Below are 24,795 nucleotides of genomic sequence, written 5' to 3' on the forward strand. Positions count from 1 at the left end.
CCTTCGATACCCAACGCAATAATCGTGCATTTTTGGTAGCTTTTCGTTGCATTGGGTAGAAACTAGTCCTGGTTCGGCTTGAATTTCATTGCTCCCTGGCTTCTTTCTCTCCCTTTTCCCCACTAAAATTGGCTCATCAGCTCTTCTGGCTAAGAGCTGCCTCCTCCCTTTGTTCTGAGCGTAGCAGCGTTCCTGCTTGCGGGGGCAGGAGCACCCTTCACTTTGTAGGTAACTTTAGGTTAGTCCAGTAAGGCTCCGGGTCGTTGGCGTGGTATCGGGGACAAAAATCCACCCAAAACTCCCCGGGCAGCGTTCGAAACGGGCCAGGGCGACGGGGATGGACTCGAGCCAACGGCGTGCGTGAGTGCGGGGATGCAATAAATAACTTTATAGTGCTATAGGCCGCAGAGTCGGGGAGGTCGGGGAATCCTCGTTTTGATTTATGTGTTTGGGGTAGCTGTCAGAAGCCGGCGAACGGGAGCGTCCAACGTTTTTATTCCACTTTTAATAAGAGCTACTATGCAGACCAGCAAGGCCATTTGATTTCATTTCTGCTTGGGCCCTCGCCTTTACTGTATATATCCATTTTCGATTTTCCAAGGCTCCTGTTTGGAATAGGAGCTGTGTTTACCAAGCCTATTGGTGGATTTTTGACCAGAATGGTCGGGCTTGTGCTCTACGGCTTTCTCAGTGGTCGCTGCACCTTCTCGCTGGTTACTTTAGTTCATTTTCTATTTGTTTGGTTGACTTGTACTTTGTCTGTGCAATTTAAAATTGTGAGTTGCCAAATTTCGTTCATCATTATTATTATTATTATTATTATTATTATTATTATTATTATTGTTGTTGTTGTTGTTGTTGTTGTTGTTATTATTATTATTATTATTTCCATAATGTCATATAATTAAATACTTTCATAACGGATTCCCAATAAATAAATTAGATAGTTGATTTGTGCTCTAGATGCGATTTGTCATTGGACAAAAATATGCAAGCTTAAGTAACGTTTCATTTTAATTGGGATTTATTTTTATTTGTCGTTCGAAAATGTAGGTCATCGAAGGAATACCTTGCATTAAAAAAAAAAAAAAAACAATCACCTTTGTAGGAAGAAGAACGATGAGAATTATAACATGTTATTCGATGAATGCTTGAAATCAATATAACCGGGGCAGCTAGAGGGTCTTCTTTTTGCATTTTCGATGCCCTTGCATTTACTCTCGTATTGCCGAACATAATTTAAGGTTAACGATATCTGTCAGCCAGTGGCCAACTCAGATTGCCTCCGTGTTCGATTTGTCTACATGAGGTCGTATGCTCTCTATTGGATTTTTTAGCGACCCCATTTTGACTGCATCTTTCTTTTTCTTTCTGTTTCCCTCTTTGTAGTTCCTTTGCGTGGTCAGGAAGCGATATTCTCGCATAAAACGAAGGAGTGATAAACGACGTTATCTTGGTAAGTGACACGCTCTCTTCAAATTCTGACAATAATATTCATATCTTTTTTTGTTATTCATACATTTGCTCAAAGGGAGGTTGAAATGCTACAGGCTGTCCATAAATGCAATCCTTTTAAATGTGTACTTGATATTTTGCTGAGTTATTGTTGTCTGCTGGTAACCGTTGTGGTGTGATGCCGAGTAAAGTAAAGAAAATGCGAGTGTATGCAAGGTTTATTGAGAGTTACATCGATAACATCAAGGAATGATTATTACAGTCAAATACTGTGACCTCAGTAATTTCACCAATAAAAATATTAATGCGGTATTGCATTCTGGCACCTATGTTTTCAGTATAATGAATTTGCAGCAAATTGAAAGCGGTTAAAGCGCGACCATACGTAAACCAGTGCACGTAAACACGGAAAACCTTTATTTTCAGGGAAATGTTCAAATATGGAATAATCCGTCATAAAACTTTTTCTTTCGTTCTTTCTTTCTCGCTTGCTTGCTTTCTCCCTCTCTCTCTCTCTCTCTCTCTCTCTCTCTCTCTCTGTATGTGTGTGTGTGTGTGTGTGTGTGAGAGAGAGAGAGAGAGAGAGAGAGAAAGAGAGAGGGGGGGGGGCATTTACTTTTCTTAACTGTATTGTCATTGTGAGGTAAGAAATGTAATATATAATGAGGGTGTCTTACAATATGGATTTTGGCCGTCTGTGAGACTTAACCACTGAATGCAGTTTAAATAATCACGGCGCAAGGAATGCTTTGTCAGATCTTTCGACAATTAGCAACACTTTGTCTACACATTCACGGCATGTTTTACTTCTGGTAAACAAACAAACAAACAAAACAACAACAACATCAACTGTTGTTTCGCCATTTGGCTTTTCAACAGTGACTTGAAAACTTGAACAAACAAAAATGATTCTGATTTACTTTACACTGTGGCTATACAAATTATTGTGGCAACCTGAATATTCAAATGCTGTTTGAAAATATTCTAATAGAAACTCGAAGAGTCCACATTCTTAGAGGTCCTGTGCTAAGGAAAAGACGGTCATTGGAAAATTATCTACATACTGGGCTTACATTAAACAGAAGTTAGCGTCCATTGGAATTTTAATAAAATTTATTTGCAGAATCAAGTAGATATGACGAATATCCTTGTCAGGGTAAACGAGTAGTCCGGGTTTTTTTTTCTTTTCTTTTTTTTTTTCTTTTTTTATGGCTGGACCTCCAAGAAAATGTTTTCAGTTAGGCACCAAAGGTTTGCTAATGTATCCCACCGTTCAAAATGAGTATATCCACTGCCTTGTCAAACCGAAAGGTAGCAAATGCCCCCGTGCATTTGAAAGTCTCTAAACATGTCACGAAATCTCTTCCTCGGTCCACAATTATGCCCCGGCGTGTCATAATCCGAAAAACATGTTTTAGCGCTTGCCTTTACCTAGTGGCACTTAGTATACTCCAAATCATGACTGGATCTCGGGAGAGAAAAAAAAAATGAAAAACGTTTTTAGTGCATTTCGTTTCTTCAGCCCACGCATTCGTTAATTAGTAAGCTTTTCAATTGTTCTTCGTTTGATCCTAGTTGCAACAGAGCAAAATAAGGAACAAAGCAGTTTAGTAAAAAATTTGCAGACACCTACATTTTTGTCTCCTGCCTTCCTCCCACACCGTTGGTGATGCTCTCTATTCAAGTACCTAGACGAAACGCATCTTTTTAAAGTTGCCTGTTTACAGCTGCCCGTGTGTGGTACAAGTCATAAATCTTACGTAGCCATAAACGACGGGGGTAGTGTCCTGAATAATAAAAATAGAGAGAGAGAGTGAGAGAGAGACAGAGACAGAGAGAGAGAGAGCACAAGAGAGTGAGAGAGTGAAAGAGAAAAGGGAGAGAGAAAGAAAGAGGTGTTGAAGGTAGAAAGTAGACTCTCTAAAAGACCGTCATGTTTTTTTTTCCATTTCGCTCTCCCGCCGGTTTCCATCCAAGTTTCATTTTCGCTTTTTCCCCATCTTTCCCCCTGCGTTATCTTTTTTCTCTTCTTTTAATTTTTTTCATTTTTCATTTTTCATATACTTTTTTGCTGTTTCTTTGGTGTCACAGTAAACTACAGCTCAATATTCACCAAAAAAGCAAAGGATGCCCTCCTAACTTTAATATACCTTAAACAAGCAATCACTATCGAAGATCTTCTGAAGACTTCTGTGACGAGGTCTCGATCGAGCTGCTAAATATCGCATATTATCTTTGTTTTGTTTTTTTTCCTTTTTGATGAATTGTTTTCACACCCCTCCTTCGGTTTTCAAGTCCGCCTGTTGTCTGTTCTCTTGTTCTTTCACCCCTCCCCACCCCTTTTTTTTTTTTCCATTTTTTTGCGCTTGCTTATACAAGTTGGGTGTGTTGGCAGAGATGTGATGAAATATTAACAATACAGATAGAATGCTGTTTCTGCCGGGAGCAAAGTGAGCTGGCATCGGGAACGTACTTCCTCGTAATTTAATATACACCAGTAGAGTGAGAGAAAGACAATGGTTATCTTCCTGTGTACTAACTAATATTAGCATAGCTAGATACCAAACTGGTGGACAACTGAATGAGATCTGGTTTTAAAAAAAAAAAAAAACTATTGGCTCCGGATCTCCGCTTGTAGGCCCTCATCCTGTCCAGCACGTCTGCAATTAGCATAATTTTTCACTGGTGACGCTGTTTGATGGAGATTAACGCTCCTGCCTGGCACATCCAAAGCCAGCCCCGTTATTTCCAAATTGCTGGAAAGGCCTTGTGTTGTCAACACAATAACCTGCAAAAAGGAAAGCAAAAGGCCGAAAATAACACCAATAATCGCTCGGGCCTGACATGCGATGGAGAGATGTGAGTGCGAGTCGGAGCCCCTCTCGGATTATGATGTTCAGGTTTACGCCGTGAGCAAGAGGCGAGGGGAGCAAGGAGGCGAAATCTGAGGCCATTGTTATCAGCGAGCAGGGCGTACCAGTCGACAGGGCGGCCAGGAGCTGCGCTGCCTGTCCATTTGCAGCCCCCCTCGCATACCTCAGATCTTTCATGCTAGACCGTCTCCCCCCCTTTCACGAGCCGAGGGGATCCATCCAGGAGCACCCGCACTCTGGCGCGGGGCAGCCGTGCTCGAGATACCCGGCGTCTGACATTCACTGGCTGGCTGAAATTTCAGAACGGGAACGAGCTCTGGGCTTTTTATTGATTGCACCGTGGCCGAATGTGAAAAATATATGATGCCTGCCCGCGCGTCGCCCGTCAGAGGCTAAGGTAAGCTGGTTTGAAATAGGCTATCAGTTTGTGAATGGCGGAATGTGTGTCCTAGTGATTTATGACCATATGACTTCAACGCGGTTCAACAAGAGTTCACAATGCTTTAAGCTTCCTTCCTCACAGCAACCCCCTGTTCTCAACCACTGCATCTTTCTAGAACGAAATATTTTTTTTCTGACTGATACTTATTTGTTAAGCAACGGGGGAAATAGTTTTAGGAAGGCTATCTGTTTTCGTGCGCTTTGATGATTTGGCAGGGATTGCGTTTATTTTCAAGACGGTGGTGGATCTCGTGTGTTGCGAAGCGCCGTTGCTAAGCTCTTGTTTCAATCCTCCCCCAATTTGTCGCGTTTATCCAAAACGTGTTCGGTTGAGACTTTTGTACGATATATGTTATTTTGTTTGAAATCAGATTCGCACGTTCTGGGCCTACGTCGCCTCCGTGTATTGAAAACAGAGGGACCCAGTGTGTATGTTTCCAAAACAAGAGGCACGTATTTAGTCAGTTTTGATTATATTATTGTTTTTAAAAAGATATTATCATATACCGTTTTTTCTGTGTCATGAATACTGTGGAAGTGGGTGAATTTGTATTTTGGTTTGGACAGAATACTCATGAGTGCCCAGACGAGGTTCTCTCCTTAATGTTTTTGTTGACGTTTTACGGGGTTGCTTTTTTCCACCACGTCCGCTCTCTGCTCCGTAATTGTGTTAAGGTTGAATCTACAGAAAAGTTCGTTATTGTGTTACGGTAACAAGAAGGCCAAGACATTACGTGTTCCATTTAATGGCACAGTGATATGATTTGATATCTATTATTCCTCCAGCGTTTTCTCTCCCCCTCTCTCTCCCCCGAACAATTCCTTGGAGTAAATAATTAGGATTCCGGCCGTCTTCTTCGAAGATAAATGAGCGACATTTGTGACGTGTTGAGAGTTGATGTCCAAAAGCTGTAGCTCTGGTTCCCAGTATCATACAAACACACAGAAATTTCGTCTCATTTAATTTGCAACTTTGCTTTACCTCAGATAATATTCGTTAGGATTATTAAACGTGACCTCTCGCTTTATTGTCTTACGCATTGCCTTCCCGTTAGCTTTGTTGCAGAAACAGCATTCGACTGTCACACTTAGCCCACAGTCAGTTCAGATGAACGTAATGACCTTTATTTGATTTTCTCCTGTTTTTACAGATAATAAAATAAAATTTGAATTGTTTTGTTTACGTTCAGGCCTCTTGCCTTTGTAAGTTAGCCCAATTAGCTCTCCATGGTAGCGCCTCAACGATATTGTATTCGTTTTTCAGAAACATATTTTTGCTTTTACCCGTTGTTAATTTGAAATGTCGTAAATTTTGTGTTTTGGTCCGTATTAAGGCCATGGTGTATAGCTCTAAATATCGACTTTAATATTTGGACTATATCTATCACTTCTTGCTTTGTTTTGAGCAATGGCTTTATTTGTTGTAATGCGATTCATTGTGTCCTGACTCTGGAAGCCTAAATGCAGTGTTAGTGTGTGTTTTTGTTTTGTATACGTTATGCATATCAATTAGTGCAACCTTACTCATGGATATAGAAACCACTCCTGTTCTCTGTGTTAAATATGTATTTTAAAAATTAAACAGTTTGTAAGCTGCTATTTTTCGCCTCCACAAACCTTCATTTTTCTGATGTTTAACGGCAAGAATTGCCGATTTCTCTCCATTTTACAGAAATCAGACGAAATTGTAAACACATATACTGTGTTTGAACATCACTGTCAATTGTCCGTTCGCAACTGAAACAAAACGACTTTTGCTTATTTCTGCAATGTGAAAAAAAAAATCGATTTTTTTTTTCTCCTCTTCTAATATTCATTCAGCTAGCAAGAATCAGAATCTTGTTTGCCTTTATATTTCTATAACACACAGAATGTCAGTTTTATGTTTATTTTTACGATTCTCTTATGTCCAGTAGGCGTAAATGAATGCCAGGTGCTGGTAAGTGTTTGAGTAATCTCTCTTATTGCGTCCTCTCAACCACCCCAGCATTAGGTTAGGAGGTCTTGTGCTTTCTGAGACTAGAGTTGTCTATTTCGGTCGAGCGACCATCATGAATTATACAAACCCAAGGTTTCTGGGGACCCTCCTGCCATCTTCCTTCATAAAGGCAAAGAAACAAAGTTCACCACAGCAGCTGTGTAGGACACAGTTCCGGTTTTTCAGGTTTTCAGTGTTGCCCAAATACATGTCTGTGTAACTAGAGAAAGCCCTATGGAAATGGCCTCTGTGCATATGACATATGTACTGATTTGTTCACTCTGTTTCTTGGGAAGCTTAGGCCAGTTCCTAAAATGTTTTGTTTTACGTAACCCCTCATGTATGCCTTGGACTTTTTGGTAAGCGAAAGTCATTTACGTCATTTTTTTTAATCAATTATAGGCGAGTATTGTTAATACAAGTGTGCAAGGATAAACGAGAAAATTGACTTACACATTGTGTAAACACTCTTTTAACAACAAAAGATGAACAAAGGCAACAACATACCAATTTTATTGCAAGCTTGAAAAAGAGAAAATCTACAACTCTAATCTAGCATTATAAAAGATGCATTGACTTAATATAATAAAATCATTCCCAAAAAATACTACAAATTCTTTATTTAGGAGTTTTTGAACACAAGTGTGGAGAGATGTACACATAAATAGAGAGGTACAGAGAGAACCGGGGAGAGAGATAGAGAGAGAGAGAGAGAGAGAGAAAGAGAGAGAGAGTGAGTGAGAGAGAGAGAGAGAAAGAGAGAGAGAGTGAGTGAGAGAGAGAGAGAGAGAGAGAGAGAGAGAGAAAGAGAGAGAGAGTGAGTGAGAGAGAGAGAGAGAGAGAGAGAGAGAGAGGGTGTTTGTGTGTGTAACTGTGTGTGTAACTGTGTGTGTGTGTGTGTGTGTGTGCGTGTGTGTGTGTGTGTGAGAGAGAGAGAGAGAGAGAGAGAGAGAGAGAGAGAGAGAGAAACAAGCCCAGCCCAGCTCAGTATAACCCAACATAGCATCTGCAAGCCGCATTGTGGGAAAGCACTATTCATGTCATGCTGCCTTTCAGTGCAATAAGATGGATTTACCTCGTGCCCCTCTTATTATGTGCTTCTTATAACCTTTCAGGTCAGTTTCCAAGAGGCCATTGGAAAGAGACCGTCACGTGACATCTGGTGCCAATGTTCTTCCAGAAGGTCGTCAAGACCCTGGTAGCCGGTAACTCGACTTATGGAAATGCAGAAAACGACCTACTACGACAACTCAACGCTTTTCGGAGGTTACTCGTATCAGGGTGCCAACGGTTTCAGTTATGAGGCTCCGGCACCAGCCTTTCAAACCTCAGCACACCTCGAAGGCGACTACCAGAGGTCCGCCTGCTCGCTGCAGTCGCTCGGCACCAGCGGCCCGCCGCAACCGCAGCATGCCAAAACGAAAGAGCTCAACGGCAGTTGCATGCGACCCAGCCTGCCACCCGAGCATCATCCACCACCCCAAGTCTCCCCTCCCCAGAACCCCGTGAATGCCACCGGTTCCAGCTCCGCTCAGCAGCCGGGCGGCAGCGGCAACGGCGTGGTCGGCGGTGGCGGCGGCGGCGGGGGCGCGGCGAAGTCGTCGTCCAAACCGTCCTCGATGGCTCCGAACCCTACCCTCGCCAAGCAAATCTTCCCCTGGATGAAAGAGTCGAGGCAGAACACCAAGCAAAAAAACAACTCCCCCAGTGCAAGCTCAGCTAACGGTGTGTGCCAATATACCCCCCCCCCCTCACCCCCCACCCCCCCTCACCCCATCCTCACCCTCCCCTTCCCATCCCCACCTGTCCCTGTTTGCTTGAGACAGATGTTGGCCAACACTCATTAGCTTAAAATGGGGTACAGTAGAGGTGGCACTGAGGCTGATACGGTTCATTTAAAGTCACATTGGTTCACTTGAATCCCTCAAGTGATTGGATGTTAGACACAAGACAGGCTCTTCCCTTACTCTGCGTTGACTTGCTTGACTGGCACTTGGGAAAAATCAAATCTCAAAATGGTGGCGATTACACGTAGCGTTCAGTGTACCTCTACTTAAAGATGATAGGGCTTTAAGCTTATTTAAATTATTGTTAAATTTGATAGAAGAGCGTTTTGTGTTTGTCAGTAGCTTTTGGTTGTCCAAACATTACAAGATGCAAAAAAAAAAAAAAGAAAAAAGAAAAAAGAAAGCATTATTTTTCATTTCTTTCTGGAAGCCCTTGAACCATTCAAACCCAATCAGCATGGCTGAAGTAAACGCTCAAGACTACGCCACAGTGCGATTCTGGCCGTGGGCTTTGGTCGTAATGCAATTTACATACACCCGGTCAATGTTAGGGTGCACATCTCTTAATAAATGCCAAAGTTATGAAGTGTTGACAACCAATATCAGGGGGGAGGATAGTTTTTTTGGTTTTTTTTGTGGCCGGCTTTATTAAGGGGGGAGAAACGATGCATTCAATTTCCGCGTGTAGTAATTATGTTTTATTTCATTCCCCACCCCAGCGGAGAGCAGTGGCGGTGAGAAGAGCCCCCCGGGTTCTGCCGCCTCTAAGAGAGCGCGCACGGCCTACACGAGCGCGCAGCTGGTGGAGCTGGAGAAGGAGTTCCATTTCAACCGGTACCTCTGCCGGCCGAGGCGCGTGGAGATGGCCAACCTGCTCAACCTCAGCGAGAGGCAGATCAAGATATGGTTTCAGAACCGACGCATGAAGTACAAGAAGGATCAGAAATCGAAAGGCATGGGTTCGTCTTCCGGGGGGCCTTCGCCCACCGGGAGCCCGCCCCTCCCCATGCAGTCGTCCGCTAGTTTCATGAACTCCATGCACTCAATGGGCAGCTATGACGCACCGTCGCCTCCATCTTTTAATAAACCCCATCAAAACGCATATGCCATGTCTACCGCCTACCAGAATCCAATGAAAGGATGCCCATCGCAACAAAAATATGGGAACACAGCACCAGAATATGACCCTCACGGTTTGCAGGGTAACAGTGGCAACTACGGGACGCCTAATATGCAGGGGAGCCCCGTCTACGTCGGTGGCAACTACGTGGATGCCATGCCCACCACCGGGCCTTCCATGTATGGCCTCAATCACCTACCACATCATCAGTCGGCAAACATGGACTACAATGGTGCCACGCAGATGTCTACCAACCAACACCATGGACCGTGCGACCCCCACCCAACATACACGGATCTGTCAGCGCACCATCCTTCTCAGGGTAGAATCCAAGAAGCACCCAAGTTGACTCATCTGTAGCAGGTTTGGACAAAAAAAAAAAACAAAAAAGAAAGAATAAAAAAAAAAAAAAAAAAGAATGGATAAGAAAGAGCAAGCGAAAAACAAAACTAACCCATGGGATGATGCAATGGGGTTGAAAAAGATGATCCAGTGGTTTCTTGCGTGACTAGAACAGATGTTTCTATCAATGTTGTCTTTCCATACACGTGGAAGTTGTTTAGTTTTTATCCAAAATAATAATTCCCATTTTGATTTAATTGCCCTTATGCATCACTTAAAATGATTGGAGTTCACTAACAGTTGGTTAGGGTGACTGGTTCCCAACAAGGGATTTTCACCATGTCCTGGCCTTGTGGAGTATCCGTTACATTGTTGTAAACTGATTTATACCTCATCAGCATTAATGTTGGTACTGAGGTCATAGCAAGTCTTCACAAAACAAAAAAAAAAGAGTAAAAAACAAATGAAAGAAAGAAAGTATACCCAAGAAATCTTGTGCATGTAAACCACTGGATTGTTTTTCGTCCACTTCCCTTCTTTCATGTTACCTCTCTTTTTAAATGATTCACTCACAACTTATCTCTTTTTATCAGCCCCAAAACGTAAGGTGCAACAAGATCATTTTTCATACTGTCCCCGGGAATAAGAGAAAATAGGAACTGAAGTAGTCATTTTCAAATTTGCATTTTTTTTTTTTTTTTTAACCTTAAGTTACATTTTAGAGCTATGCCACATGCGAACTGAAAAAAAAATGTTAATACATCGGCACAGGGTAGTAAAGATGCGTTGAGGAGAATAGTGAATACATACTTTGCCCCCTCCCTTTCTAAAGTCGATGTTGACTCATCCAACACCCCCACCCCCTCCCCAACTTAAGGGTTCGCTTACATTAGCCAACACTAATGCGAAAGGCCCCCATTTTCTCATGTCTTGACTTATCGTGGATACAGGGTATATTTGAACAAAATGCATGTCCGGGAAACCAGGCTATGGCGTAGACGTCTCAGTTTACTCCTAATGCTTTCTCGTCTGGGCATCATTGTTGCACTTAGAGTTTACATTTTGATGGGTAAGGAAAAAAAGTAAATCTTATTTTGAAACGGAAGACCTTCAATCAGCGTCTTTCAGTATGTGTGTTCAAGTGAACATTCATAAATATATATTTATTTGTTATAGCCAGTTTAAATACTTTCTTTTTTGTATTATTTATCCCCCCATGTATTTATATCAAGAAAATGTACTTTTTTAGTATTTACCTGTTATAAAAAAAAAAGAAGACGTTGTGTTCTTGTCATTGTAACAAATTAATTTTTAGTTATTGTATTTTAGAGATGAGTAGTTTTATGTTACCCTTGTACATAAACAATGTCTTGACTTGTACAGGGGCGCGAGGACGGCCTCATTCCGTTCCTGCATAGTCGAAAGTTAGACGAAGTATAGCGAAACACTTTTTGAGAACTTCCTTTGTCCTTTGTAGCTACTTTTGGTTCCTTGTTCAGAGTTGTCTGTTGAACAATTCTTTAATAAAATGTTATGTTATTCATTTCCATTCTGCTCTGTAAGACTCTTAGGGCACGACTTTTGAATGTAGAATCTTTTTCATGGGTACGCGCGCGCGCATTAACACACACACACACACACACATACACACACACGCACAAACACACAGAAAAAAAAGTATGGGAGCATGTGCTCTATTTCTCCTCGTGGGCGCTGGAAGAACAGACGTAGAGCCCCCGGGGCCGCGCCTGCTTTGTTCACGTGATCTCAGGCCTTTGCACTCTGGAGAGAGACTTGTGCATAGAATTCGCCTGGATAAGAGCGTCTCTTACTCTCGACTTTAAAAAAGTATTTTCATGATCTCTAGGAAAGCGATAAGTAGATAACGATATTTTACTCGAGTAGAGAGTACATTCACATGCATGTGATGATGTCTTGTGGTTTAAATAACTAACAGCAACCTATACTGTGAAATATTGAACCATGCCAAGTGATTGCTTTAATTTCTTTCATGTAAGGCAGTTCAGTCAAAACAGTGTTCAAGAATTAATCCTAAAACAGGACGATATAACATCAATAATAATAATATGGACTAATAATCTTAGCTCCAATGGGAACAGTATCAATAAAAACAACAACAGCAGCAACTGTGTTTGTAATAATTAAATAATATTAATATGCCGTTATTTTAAACACCTCTTTAAATCGAGAGGAAAATTCACATCACCTGCATATTACTTTCTAAAATAATCCATGTAATTCAGACAGGCAGATAGATAGACAGACAGATAGACAGATAGATAGATAGATAGATAGATAGATAGATAGATAGATAGATAGATAGATAGATAGATAGATAATACCAGTTAAAATTTTAATACATAACCTTTGAAACTGCAAATTCCTTTCCTAAAATGATTTAAATCCTCGAGCACAGATGTATTGACGGCGCGGAATAAATAGACTAAGACAAGAACCAAATAGCATACATCCACTTGGAAATAAAACAGAAGTAATAATTAAAGAAAAATATATAGAAAATAAACAAATGACCAGTGAACACTAAAACCACGAAAAATATTTAAATGTAATAGTCTGAATCAGACGCAAGATCATTTCCACATCCAGTCCCTTCAATCCAGCTCCATTCTGCCACGGCAGAAGTAACTTCTCCTTCTAATATTTCCGCCTGCGAGAGTCACCGGCCTACCCCTGCTTTGTATTTCTCTTCCAATGCCTAAAACACCCACACACATTCGTCCTCATTTCTGACTTCTTCAGCTCCTTCAAATGAAAAAGAGCAGGCAAAACGACGTGTCAGTGCAAGAAATCCGGGCCATGAGCACACCATTAGACATAGAAGCAGCTACAAAGGGGACTCGCTGCTGTTTACTCCCGATTAAATGTTGTTGAAGGATAATTTAATGCGCTCTCTATAATGCGATATTTTTCCTCTGCTCAGGAGGCATAGTTTAGAGAAAAAAAAAATCGCTGCTTCTCTGACGGAAGAAAGGGGGTTTTCTTTGTTGTGATCTAGGAGGAAAGAGGCGAATTCTTGAGGGCGGTTGCTGTCAAGGGCTTTGCCGGCGCAAAGATTGATCACCCGCCGCTACTTTAGTACGGCGATTCTAAAAATATCCTTCTGGTCCCATTCCTTTAAAACCAGTGCGAAACATAGGCTGTTGTGTACATTATCTGCACAAATTTTACAGAAAAAAATGTATTTAACTTCTTGAGGTGCATTTTAGTTTTCTTTTCTTTTTCTTTTTTTTTTTAAATCGCGTTTTGTGTAACACAAAATCGGGAAATCCCAGTAGTAAAGTCGACCTCGCTGTGAACTTAAGATGGTCTTCACTGAAAATAAATATAACGTTTCGTATGGTATCTTCACAAGCTGAAGATCTTTTCAGATCTATGAATTATAAATACATGTTTTACCTGACATACACACACAGTCAACATATACAAAGCTAACGGTCTTAATTATGCTATGTTTAATTTTTCATAAGCCTGCATTGCTGCTTCAAACTTACGCTGATCGATGTCTTCAGTTTTCTGCAGTCCCATATTGTAAAGGGGAAAAACTATGATTTTTAAATAATTTCATCAAAGCTTTGCTCCAAAGCTATTTTAGCGGTGAAATGGCGTAGAATCTGCTTTCTCGTACATCTACAGCAACTGAAATCTATCTCCAAAACATCTCGCTACTTATTTGGGTTTATTGGGGAACTTTTCTTTAGTTAGCTCTGTTGTCTGTTGCTCATGTCAAAACTTTTAAGATTAATTACCCAGGCTCGTAAAAACGCAGTTTGCCATATTGTGGATGTGCTTTTAACAATCATCTAATACCAGTGGATTACATCATCAGAACCAGGGCTTTCGGATGGCCTTTGTCTAACGTAAGAGACCACCTTCTAACCTCCTACACCAAACAGATAACGCAAAACACATGGCAAACGGTCACTTTCTACAATATATTCTACACCCCACTAAAAACGACATTTATGATATCCCGAGATATTCTGATCAATTGACGAAAAATAACTCTCTTTTTCCACCAGGCCCTAAATTGCCATTGGCTGGGACTAGTCATGTGACCAGGAATTGGCTGCAATTTCGCCCATAGTCTTCAGTTTAGTAGACCCTGGTCCCCATACGCTAGTAATATCACCAATATACACAATTATTAAAGCCCGCAAATACAGCCATTGCAGTGGCGCAAAATAAAGTCTCGCGTTTTGGATGTTATTTTTTTGCACGTTTTGGTGTCGCCGGCCACCTTCTTAGCCTAGGCGAAGCGATGAATTTTGAATTTGAGAGGGAGATTGGATTCATCAACAGCCAGCCTTCCCTTGCTGAGTGCCTGACGTCTTTCCCCGCTGTCCTGGAGTCATTTCAAACTTCATCAATCAAGGACTCGACAGTAATTCCACCTCCTTTCGAGCAAACCATCCCCAGCCTGAGCCCTTGCACAGGCAACCAGGCGCGACCAAGGAGCCAAAAGAGAACTGCCTCCAATGGCCTCCAGCACCGGACACAAGCTCCACCACCGACGCAGCAGCACCAGCAGGGCCCAGCCCCGCTGGCAGTCGGCGGCCCGTTGGCCCACGAGTTCCCATGGATGAAGGAGAAGAAATCATCGAAGAAGTGCCCCAAAACGGGAGCCGCTACTGCAACTGCTGTCTCTCCATCTCCAGCATCCTCCGGCTACTCAAATACAGGGCTGGAGTCCCCAACAGGTCAGTATATGAGTGGCAAACGAATTTTTACTTCGTTTATCTTTAATTTTCCTCCTTTTTTTCGGGCATATATGATCTGCTGCTTAATGTCATTCATTCGCAATAATTTGCACCATTGTGAATCTATGTGAAACGATTGTTTGAATACAGAATATTAGTGGGGTTTTTTTTGGCAATATGTTTGAAATACTTTAAAATGTAATCATTATGTGATATTCACGTGTCGCATTGATGTGCGTTGTTTAGTGTGTGTGTTATTTATTAGAATTACAGCCGCAATGATGCTCTGCATTCAGCAGTATTCATAAACAGTATGTGCTGAGAAATGACGTATGCGTCAAAATAATTTGGAATGATCATTTATCAGTGCTCTCCCATGTGCAGTTTCGATTACTTTGCACATTAGTTTGCGTTATCTTATAGAAAAAATAGCAACCTTTTATTGCAATGTCCCTATAAGATGTGTCACCCCTCCCCTTTGTCTTGGCGTATTATGCGACTGTGTGCGCATTCTGAATGATAGAGTAACGGTTCTCCAGATATACATAGTAAATCTTGCACTAGAATAACGATTTAATCGTTGTCGCTGTCATCGCTGTCTTAATAATATAACCAAGTCTCAGGACCTGGGGTGGCCATTTTGGATGTCAGTATGTAATGCGAAGGCAGTGCACCAAAACAAAATAGTGGGCTTTGAGAAGTAACGCATGATCTACTGGGGACAGAGACAAGGAAAGACTTGCTTCGTACACTTATTGTCACCAGAAGAGTGCACATGTTGCCATGGGATTTTTGTGTTTGTACAGTCGTTTAGATGGGTTGCTAGAACCACTTAGCAGCTTTAGCCCAAAGCACTTGACTAATTTTTGATATATCTTTTGGTCTTTGCAGAGACTCAAGGCGGGTTGGACAACGGCAGCGGGTCACGGCGGCTGAGGACTGCTTATACCAATACACAACTCCTGGAGCTGGAGAAAGAGTTTCATTTCAACAAATATCTCTGCCGACCTCGGCGGGTAGAAATTGCCGCACTGCTGGATCTAACCGAGCGCCAGGTTAAAGTGTGGTTCCAGAACAGGCGAATGAAGCACAAACGGCAAACTACGCACCATCGGGACGGCAAAGAGGGTGAACCTGGGGGTTTGGAGCCACTGGAAGACGCACCATCGCCCTACTCGAGTCAGCCTTTGGAAGCATCTGCTTCAGGCTCCGGCTCAGGTTCCGCTCCGGCTTCGGAGAGCGAGGCATGCCCATCAGCCGCCTCCTACTCGAATAACGGTGACAATAGTCAGCCCACGCCTGACGATAGCCAGGCGAGTCAGTTAGAGTCCGCATCTGTCTCTGACACAACGGTCCACTCCCCCCCGTACTCGACGCCCACTGCAGATAACCCTGCAACAATGGGCGAGGGCCGCGCAGCTGGTCCGGACCATTCGTTCCCAGAGCCGCAGGATGCCACCTCCTTACCTGATTTGAATTTCTTTTCGGCGGACTCCTGCCTACAGATTTCGGACGCTTTATCGCCGAGTCTACAAAGCTCACTGGATAGCCCAGTCGACTTCTCAGAGGAAGACTTTGACTTGTTTACGAGTACTCTTTGTACCATAGACTTACAACATTTACAATTTTGAATGACTACAAAATTAACGAAATACAAGAACAATCAGACTGCTTTTCCACAGTATTAGCTCCCCCACTGCAACATTCCTGAAAAAAAAATGCCGTCAGATAAACATACTTTTTGGGGTTTATTCACACAACATAAACGAGGCATAAAGCGGTAATGTGCTAATGTGTCTTTTATTTGACAGAATTACGATGTTCTTAATCTATCAAATCAGCATCGGGATTTCCCCTGTCGAAATTTCAGGTATTTATTGCCTTTTGATTCTCTGGACTTCGTTTGTGCTGACTTACAGATATATGTTTGGGGACTTTTTCAGTGAAGCTCAATCGTTGAATTCTCAGGAAACGTATGACATGAGGCTAGCTGAACTGCTTTTAGAAATTCTCTCAAAATGGGTATTATCCCGGTTGATGAATTTTAGAACTAGTTTATTTATTGAGATTCTTTAATAGTAAATTTCAAATTATTTATTGTACATTATTTTCATAGTTGAAATAATAATAACAATAAAAACACACATTTATAAGGCGGAGTATGTGTCATTGTTTAATGTAGCTTGAATGAAGGCTGCTATGCGATTGAGTCAACTATGAGTCGTGGTTATTGCTCTCGTGCTCACAAAATTTCAAAATATGGGGGATTTATTGAATTATGAATCTGAATTCAGAAAATAATCTAGTGTACTATAACGGCTTTCCACCACCGTGAAGAATGACAACTAAATCATTTTTGCTAAAACATACTAACATACACACGCACAACCATAAATTGCCCACACATCACATATCAGCAACAAAACAAAACAAAACAAAACAAAACAAAACAAAATAACAACAACAACAACAACAATAATAATAATAATAATAATAATAATGGTGATGACGAAGACGATAATAATAATAATAATAATAATAATAATAATAATAATAATGATAATGCTCAGTAGCACTGGCGACAGGGGTAAGATTTACTAAATGTGTGTGTTACACGCTATTTACTTTATAAAGCTTCTCCGCATATCAGCCCCAATAAAATTTTAATTACAAAAGAACACTCATATAATAAAAGTAGTAAATTAGCATCATTCCATGAAAAAAAGGAAAATCCGTGAAAAGAATAAATAGTAGACGATGAAGAAACTAAAAAGTCATTTGTCATCTTGTAAGTTGTACTAATAAGCTTGAATCCTTTATCTATTTGTGTCTGAAGCCTCTTCATACTTAGCAGGAAGCTACAAGCTAACATACCAGCATAGTCTATTGCTGGCTGTTAATCACTCAAGCTTTTATGGGATGAATAATAAATGGTTTTTAAAGTAACTTATAGACAGCAAACCAACACACCACAACACGAAAAACGAAGAATATCCAGTTACAGCGTAAAGACATATTTTAGCGGGCTGGAATGTGGCAGTTGGCTATAGGTCGACAAAGCACTGCTGCAAAAGGGACAAAACAGCTGGGCTGCAGGCACCCACGGTCGTGCTTGCCCTGATGTAAAATGGCGCTGGGAGCACAATGAGCAATATGAACAATAACGCGGCAGCCATTATGGAACGCTTTGCTCAGCACAAAGAGCTCGATGTTTCGAAATGCTTGAGCCGTAAAATTGTCGCACAAAGAAGAAGATACAGTTTATGAATCGCATGTTGTTATTATTATTATTATTATTATTATCATTATTATTATTATTCAAAGAATAATAGAAATGTTTAAAAATATAACTGTGTTCATCACAAATATCGGATATTATGGTTTAATCTGTCACCGAAAATTGATTAATTTCACAAGACTTTTCATAATCAAGACTACTTTTAATTGTCTGGCACCTTTACACTTGCAGGTGTATTTATGGCCCTTCATTTGTTCATCTGTTGATAAATTGTTGATGAAGTCAACCCCTTTTCTGTTACATTTGCCATTGATTCATACCAAAACAGGAACCCCAATGAGGTACATAGCAGTCAACAATTTTCATTAATATAATCTGTATCATCTGAACTGGAAAATATCCAAAATGTGAACTGCAAAAAAAAAAAAAAAAAAAAAAAAAAAAAAAAAGAAGCATCATAGAGATCCCAGATCTCCCAGATCCAGAATAATCCTTGTGGCTGAAAACTTTATGAAAAAAAAAAAAAGGACCACAGAGGACTATGGCACACTGGACACCAGTTTGCCACCAAGAACTTGAGCACAAAGCTAAACTCCACGACTGACACGGGGCAGTCAGCCTGGACCTCAACCCTGCGTGTGAGAGACAAAGACATCTGATCGATACTGAACCCCAGAGTCTCTGATCAGCATAGTCAATGGGGGCCCTGTTGCCAGCCTAGGGACAAGCCAGTGACAGATATGAATCAATTGGACATTCAGAGAACCAGTGTAGTGAATGGGTTGTTCGATGTGCTCTACTCCTTCAAAACATATGGCTGTGAGGACATGAGTTTAAGTGAGAGAAACCTGCTGGCTGAGAATGGCCAAGTAAAAGAACACTATATAGATAGACAGACAGACAGATAGACAGACAGACAGACAGACAAACAGATAGATAGACAGATAGATAGATAGATAGATAGATAGATAGATAGATAGATAGATAGATAGATAGATAGATAGATAGATAGATAGATAGATAGATAGATAGATAGGCAGACTTCTTGTTCTTCGTGTGCACTTTGCAATTTGAGTCACCAAGCTTTTGCACCGAGGTGCTGTAATGAGTGCTGACTTGGCAAGGTTCCAGTTAGCTCAGGCTAACTAATGCTGTTTCACGGTGGGGCCGCGGGCATGACTCGTTCGCTCCCACTTCATCTGAGCCGCCGGCCTCACTTCCATTTCGCTCTACCTGAGCAAGACAGGACAAGGATGTAACATAGCAACATATCAGATTAGATAAACAACCTCTTATACATCCAGAGGCCATAAAAAGTTTGGTAAATATTTAAGTATCTTGGGGTTCTTTTTCCCACCACTTGATAATTTGAGGCGTGGTGCTATGTCGACTTTTATCTCTTTCTCTCAGCTTTCCTTGGTGGTCTGCCAATACTCACTGAGTTTATCAGTTCGGCCCTTTTCTAAATCTCCATCTGCTTAAATCAGAGCTTTGTTTATTTATTTTCCACTGCACAAGTATTGGCACAGCTTCCCCTTTGAAAGGTACGGGCTAAAGTAAGCAAAGGTGTGGCCCTGGAAGATGTTTTATCGCAAAGAAAAAAGTCGATGAGGGTTCGGGAATGTTTGGAAGAATGCATCCTGGGTAAAAATATGTCTGTACAATTACAGAGAATACTCAAGAGTAATATCGTATAAAGCCCTAATTCAAACCCTCTAAACGCTTTTACATAATAACAGGTTGATTAAATCTCAATTTCATCTGTTCTAGTTAAAAATACAGTAAAAAAAAAAAAATCCTCTTTCTTTTAATTTCAGAGGAGGTCTGTAATTACAATGTGCAAAAATTCACCATTAGATGCTAGATTAGGTTAGGTTAGATGCTCTTTTCTTTCCGAAGTCATTAGTTTTCATTTCCTGAATATCTGATAGGTTATGGGATGGAAAGAAACACCACTCTGATATTCATAAAAACAGCCAATGACATCAAAAATGATAGCTGCAGAAGATTATTGGTTATTGTAGTTCAGTTTAGCTAAAAAGGTGTAAAACTAATAAACTTTATGAGGCAGTGCACAGACGTCTTTATTTGAATAGGCCACAGAACAGTAGGAGGTCCTACACATTACAGGTTTGGACAAACACGGTTCTACACTTTTGACTCACGCTGACCCTGCTGGCTGCAGGAAAAAGGTCAGACTTGCTGGGACTTCAGCCTACCTTCCTGCTCTGTCCCGGTGCTTAGCCTTTGTAAGGTAACAGGAAAGAACTGAAAATGTAATAAACGTAACTAGGCTAGAAAGGGCTTGAACAAGACTAGACTGGAATAGAATAGAATAGAATAGAATAGAATAGAATAGAAGATGCACTTATTGAGAGTCGCTTTGGCTAAAAGCGTTTGCCAAATACCAAATTGTGATTGTAAATTGAATAGAATAGAATAGAATAGAATAGAATAGAATAGAATAGAATAGAATTTTGTTTGCTATTTTCATATAATGGAAATTTCATACTATGGAAGTTCATTTAATCTAGATAAAACAGTAGAGCAGGAATAAACATTAGCAATACATTTTTGTGACCTGCAAGAAAGTGAACGCCCCTTCCCAATAAGTAACCATTAGTTTTTTGGGGGGGTTTTTATCTCCTTTAGTTACTCTTATTTAACGTAAAGAGAGCAGAGGAGATACATGATTTCCTTCTTGCCTTTTTAATGATTTCTTTCTAGTGCGAACCCTATGGTCTGATGATACCGGTTTTAAGGATGAATACATTTGGCGGATATGATCCACAAGTATTTGGTTGCCTCTCCTCTTAATGGCTTGTGTGCAAAGGTCCCTTTAGCGTAACTTGTTTACTTTGCTGTCGTTCCCACAGCAAAGATGAGCCACACTTGTTCAATCCATCTTAGTCTTGGAAGCAGTGCCAGTTTGAAACATAAATAAATGGGATAATGCGAAAGTAATTTACTTTTTTTTTCTCCCCTCCACTAATGCTCGTACCCCGTGGGCTTTCTATTCCGATATTTGGCTTAAAGAATCAAGAGGGTAATTAATTCTGTTGTGGTTATTCCTGCTGTTACAGACAACTTTCAATCTCCTGCCAATTTGAGAGAGAGAAAGGAAACTCGGGCAGGGAACGTGTATTTTGCAGTAGACGTGTCCTTTAAGTTAAAGAGGCCATTCGGTTTGCGTCTGCCAATGATAGCTGTCTCCAAATGAGACAGGTGTGCCCAAACAAGGAACGGTTAACACATGCTCCTTCACGAGTGGCAGCCAAAACACGTCTGCCGTTCCGTCACACCGGGTTTTTGCAAGGGTGAAGTCACAACCGGGCTCCCTCAGTCCTAAGCATGCCGTCCAATGAAAAGTAAATCTAAGAAAAAAGTGTAAAAAAAAGTGAAAGTGAATTTTGCTATCTCAAATGTGGCTATGCTACACACATGAAATGTTGTGTGCGAAACCAAGGACTTTACTCAAACCTACCATTACAGGTCAATCTCATTCTCAGTTTATTTATTTATTTATTTTTTTATCTTTTCGGTATTCCTACTAAGCTTTAATTTGGTATTAACAATGGTTGGAATTACACAACCCTCGAGAATCGTGGACAAAAATGGACTTGCTCTCGACAGTTTTAACTTTTATGATTGGACAGGAAACTCAGCATTACTCAGCATGAAAAATCCAACCCAGCTGGGTCTCTTTTGATGACTGATGCAAAATTAGCAGCCCCTGTCTGTTTTCCTTTAAGCTGAGTACATGCCTTTCAGTCTTACCCCTAAACGTTTTGGGCACCGTCCACTCTAAAATCTTGCTGTGATATGCTTACCCCTCAGAAACAGAACCTCAGGAATCCTGGAGTAAAACATAAGTTCTTGCAGCCGGTTTGGATTTAGTGTGCTACAGCATCCTTTGCCCAAAGTAGTACCAAGTTCAGTACCATTGCATAGTGCAGTTTACCTATTACGGTAGTACAGTGTTGTAGCACGCTGCGGCATTCTTCTTATGTGCTATTGTGTAAATCTTCCCTGTCTGACTCTTATGTTTGGGAGCATATAAGAAGAAAGGTGATCTTTTAATGGCTTTTACATATTTACAACCTATGTAGTTACCATAATTACCAGCTAACATTATTTCAAATGTATAATATGGACATACACTAATAGCACACAGAAGTAACAAGATATTGGCATAAGTTATGTTGATACCCTACTATAAGTTATTACTGTGTAGTTTTGCCAAGTAGAGACAACAGGAAGACTTGAACAGGGGAACATGACTGTAAATGTATATAGTAGTCATAAATTGCAGTTTTATAAACTGAACTTTTAAAGTCTGACCACACAGATGTGGTTGTTATAACTGTACACACTATGGAAGTCACCACGGTAACAAACTAGTATGAGACAAGAATTTTTTTTTTAATGGGGTTTGCATCCTCTGTCCATTAGAACAAGCCTGAGAGGATACCATTGCATTCTGCTGTAAGCTTGCCTGCTTAGGGTGAGGTAGCTAAGTGTCCCCTCAATCAATGACATTTCCCACTTTTTCCCAATCTCTTTAACCAAGCTCCTATTCCACATTCATAAAGTTTTCCTTTCCCAACAGAAAATGAGCACTCTGACAAAAGGCAGCAGAAAGGTTCCAGGATATGATCATGTCGCGTATCTTTTCACTGTTTGGAACCGAGAAGATACGCTGAAGATCAACACCGACACGATTGATTTTTTTTTTTTTTTTTCAGCTAAGAGGCTGATGTGGAAATCTCTCCTCCAAACCCTCTCCAGAAAGAGTGCCCCATATCAAGTAATACATAAGAAGAACAATGCAGCGTGTCAAGTGACTTCCTAAAAGCCCTGGATGCGATCAGTGCCTTACCCATGATAGTGCAAGAGGGTCCAATGACCCTAATGTCTTGCAGGGTAAAGCTTTGCATATGTATCTTGCGGTCGACTCCATTCACTTTCCTGCTTAAAATGTATGGTGTTGCTCTCCTTCTTTTTAGTCCCACTGAGTAGCCACCAAAATCATTAATGTGATGCAGCTCTGCTGAAATCAATAGGCAGCCATTACGATTCAGAGTAAGCTCATCGCCGCATGTTTGTTGAAGTTGCCCTCACGGATAAACCTGGGATCAGTCCAGGCTTTTTTGACTGCAGTATGCCACATGAAAATAGGGGTTTTGTAATCCACAGTCGCATTTGGGAGACAGCCTCTTTGACATTTTGCTTAATGCTTTGAGTAAAACGGCTGAGCCGAGCCCAGTAATAGGTTGCGTGTATCATGACCGAATGGGTAATAACATATCTTCATTTCGCGGGGTCGCTGAACAGCAGAAAATCTGTTAACAGGGGGGTTGTAACTTGCTGGTCTTATTCCTATTAGTTCCCATTGGGAGATTAGTTTTTTTTTTTGTTTTTTTTTTAATTTGCTCAGCAAAGGATGAAAATCTTAATGGAGATGGCAACTGCTAAGAGAAGTGCCAAATAGAAGAATTCCTAGCACAGAGGTTATCATGCTTTTGCACTCACAAAAGTTTGTGAACTGTGATCACTCTCTCTCTCTCTCTCTCTCTCTCTCTCTCTCTCTCACTCTCTGTGTATACATACATACATATATATGTGTGTGCATATATATATATATATATATATATATATATATATATATATATATATGTGTGTGTGTGTGTGTGTGTGTGTGTGTGTGTGTGTGTGTGTATATACAGGCCTACACTGATGAAATATGATATACGTATGTGTAGTGCATTCTACTCCGTTATGCATTCTCCTTCTTCTTTCTCCTTTCTACCAAATTGAATGTAATCTGCTTTGCCTGTTTAGGAGAAGCAAATCCAATAGTTCTCTTGGTTTATGTTGCTTCTTAAGTGCAGGAGCTTTACATGTATGGAAATTTAAGTGTCCATATCTGACCAATGCACTCCAAGTGCAATGGTGCATGGCTCACTGACACATCGGTGCTTAGTCATCTGAAGTGACCACACTGGGGAAACCGCCTCGGTGAATTTGCATGTTATCTGCGGAGGAGATGGGAAAACAGCAATCTCTGCAGGAAAGCGAAGCCTATTAAAGTGAAATATTTATCAAATAATGGTATTTGTACAGGACGTAAGATACCGATGTCATCCTCAAGTCATTTGGGTTTTGTCTGAGTCACATATAGTTGCATACATTCTGTTTAAATAGACACCACAAATAGATGTAATAGATAGATATTAGGAAGATGTTTATGGAACACCTGGTCTGTATTGGTTTCTTGTTAGGCATAGGCAACACTTGTGTATTTTGACAGAACTACATGTGCAGTCTAAAGTCTTCATATGCATGCACTGTTACCCTGTATTTTTAAAGTACGGGCAAAGACCAACTTGTAATGTCACTTGCTGTCAGTACAAGGTAAAATGTAACTACACAACCACTGCGATGAACTGCTGCCACTGGCATGTAAATATGAGGTTGTTTGAGGCACTTGATGTAAATTTGAATGGATAAATGTTGCTCTGTGACCTTGGTAGAGGTAGCTGATTTGAACAGTATGTCGGATAAGTGGATGGTCAGTAGTAAAGCAAACCTCAAAGACCAGTGGACGTGAGGCTGTTGTATAGCTACGTTTAGATGCGCTATGTGAGGGAGGACAGTTTTAGTGCAACGTGTTTCTGTATGTTTTTTTTTTTCTCTCTCAGGAAAGTTCTGATGATTGAAATGAGATAGAAACGGGACCATTGAGCGATCGATCGAGGTCCGTGTGCTTTCCGTTCTCTTCAGCCAAGCTCTGCAGACGTGATGGAGGCTCCAACGTCTTCG

General features: G+C 40.9%; 2 protein-coding genes across 7 annotated transcripts; both read left to right on the forward strand.

Annotated features, from left to right (window-relative positions):
* The first annotated feature begins 7,970 nt into the window (after positions 1–7,970).
* hoxb3a (homeobox B3a) lies at positions 7,971–10,014 on the forward strand. Of its 6 annotated transcripts, XM_030793382.1 has the most exons (3): positions 7,971–8,476; positions 8,615–8,636; positions 9,259–10,014. In XM_030793382.1, the coding sequence occupies exons 1-3, from the start codon at positions 7,971–7,973 to the stop codon at positions 10,012–10,014; spliced, it is 1,284 nt and encodes a 427-aa protein (XP_030649242.1). The 6 variants fall into 6 exon arrangements, with proteins under 6 accessions (XP_030649242.1, XP_030649245.1, XP_030649244.1 ...); XM_030793385.1 differs by lacking the exon at positions 8,615–8,636 and having other exon boundaries at positions 9,264–10,014; XM_030793384.1 differs by lacking the exon at positions 8,615–8,636 and having other exon boundaries at positions 7,971–8,474.
* A 4,276-nt stretch (positions 10,015–14,290) lies between these two features.
* Positions 14,291–16,366, forward strand: hoxb2a (homeobox B2a). Its single transcript, XM_030793491.1, has 2 exons — positions 14,291–14,735; positions 15,627–16,366. Exons 1-2 carry the CDS (start codon positions 14,297–14,299, stop codon positions 16,364–16,366), a joined length of 1,179 nt encoding a protein of 392 aa, XP_030649351.1. The 5' UTR covers positions 14,291–14,296.
* Positions 16,367–24,795: the final 8,429 nt, after the last annotated feature.

This window comes from Chanos chanos, chromosome 16, assembly GCF_902362185.1.
Source record: "Chanos chanos chromosome 16, fChaCha1.1, whole genome shotgun sequence".
Classification (NCBI taxonomy): domain Eukaryota; kingdom Metazoa; phylum Chordata; class Actinopteri; order Gonorynchiformes; family Chanidae; genus Chanos; species Chanos chanos.

Excerpts from the sequence above, each read along its gene's own strand:
- hoxb3a (XM_030793382.1), top strand. The coding sequence starts at position 7,971 with ATGCAGAAAACGACCTACTACGACAACTCAACGCTTTTCGGAGGTTAC. Across the intron at positions 8,477-8,614 it reads GCAAGCTCAGCTAACGGTGT|AGGTGGCACTGAGGCTGATA; the intron begins GTGCCAATATAC and ends GGGGTACAGTAG. Across the intron at positions 8,637-9,258 it reads GTGGCACTGAGGCTGATACG|AGCAGTGGCGGTGAGAAGAG; the intron begins GTTCATTTAAAG and ends ACCCCAGCGGAG.
- hoxb2a (XM_030793491.1), top strand. The coding sequence starts at position 14,297 with ATGAATTTTGAATTTGAGAGGGAGATTGGATTCATCAACAGCCAGCCT. Across the intron at positions 14,736-15,626 it reads AGGGCTGGAGTCCCCAACAG|AGACTCAAGGCGGGTTGGAC; the intron begins GTCAGTATATGA and ends TGGTCTTTGCAG.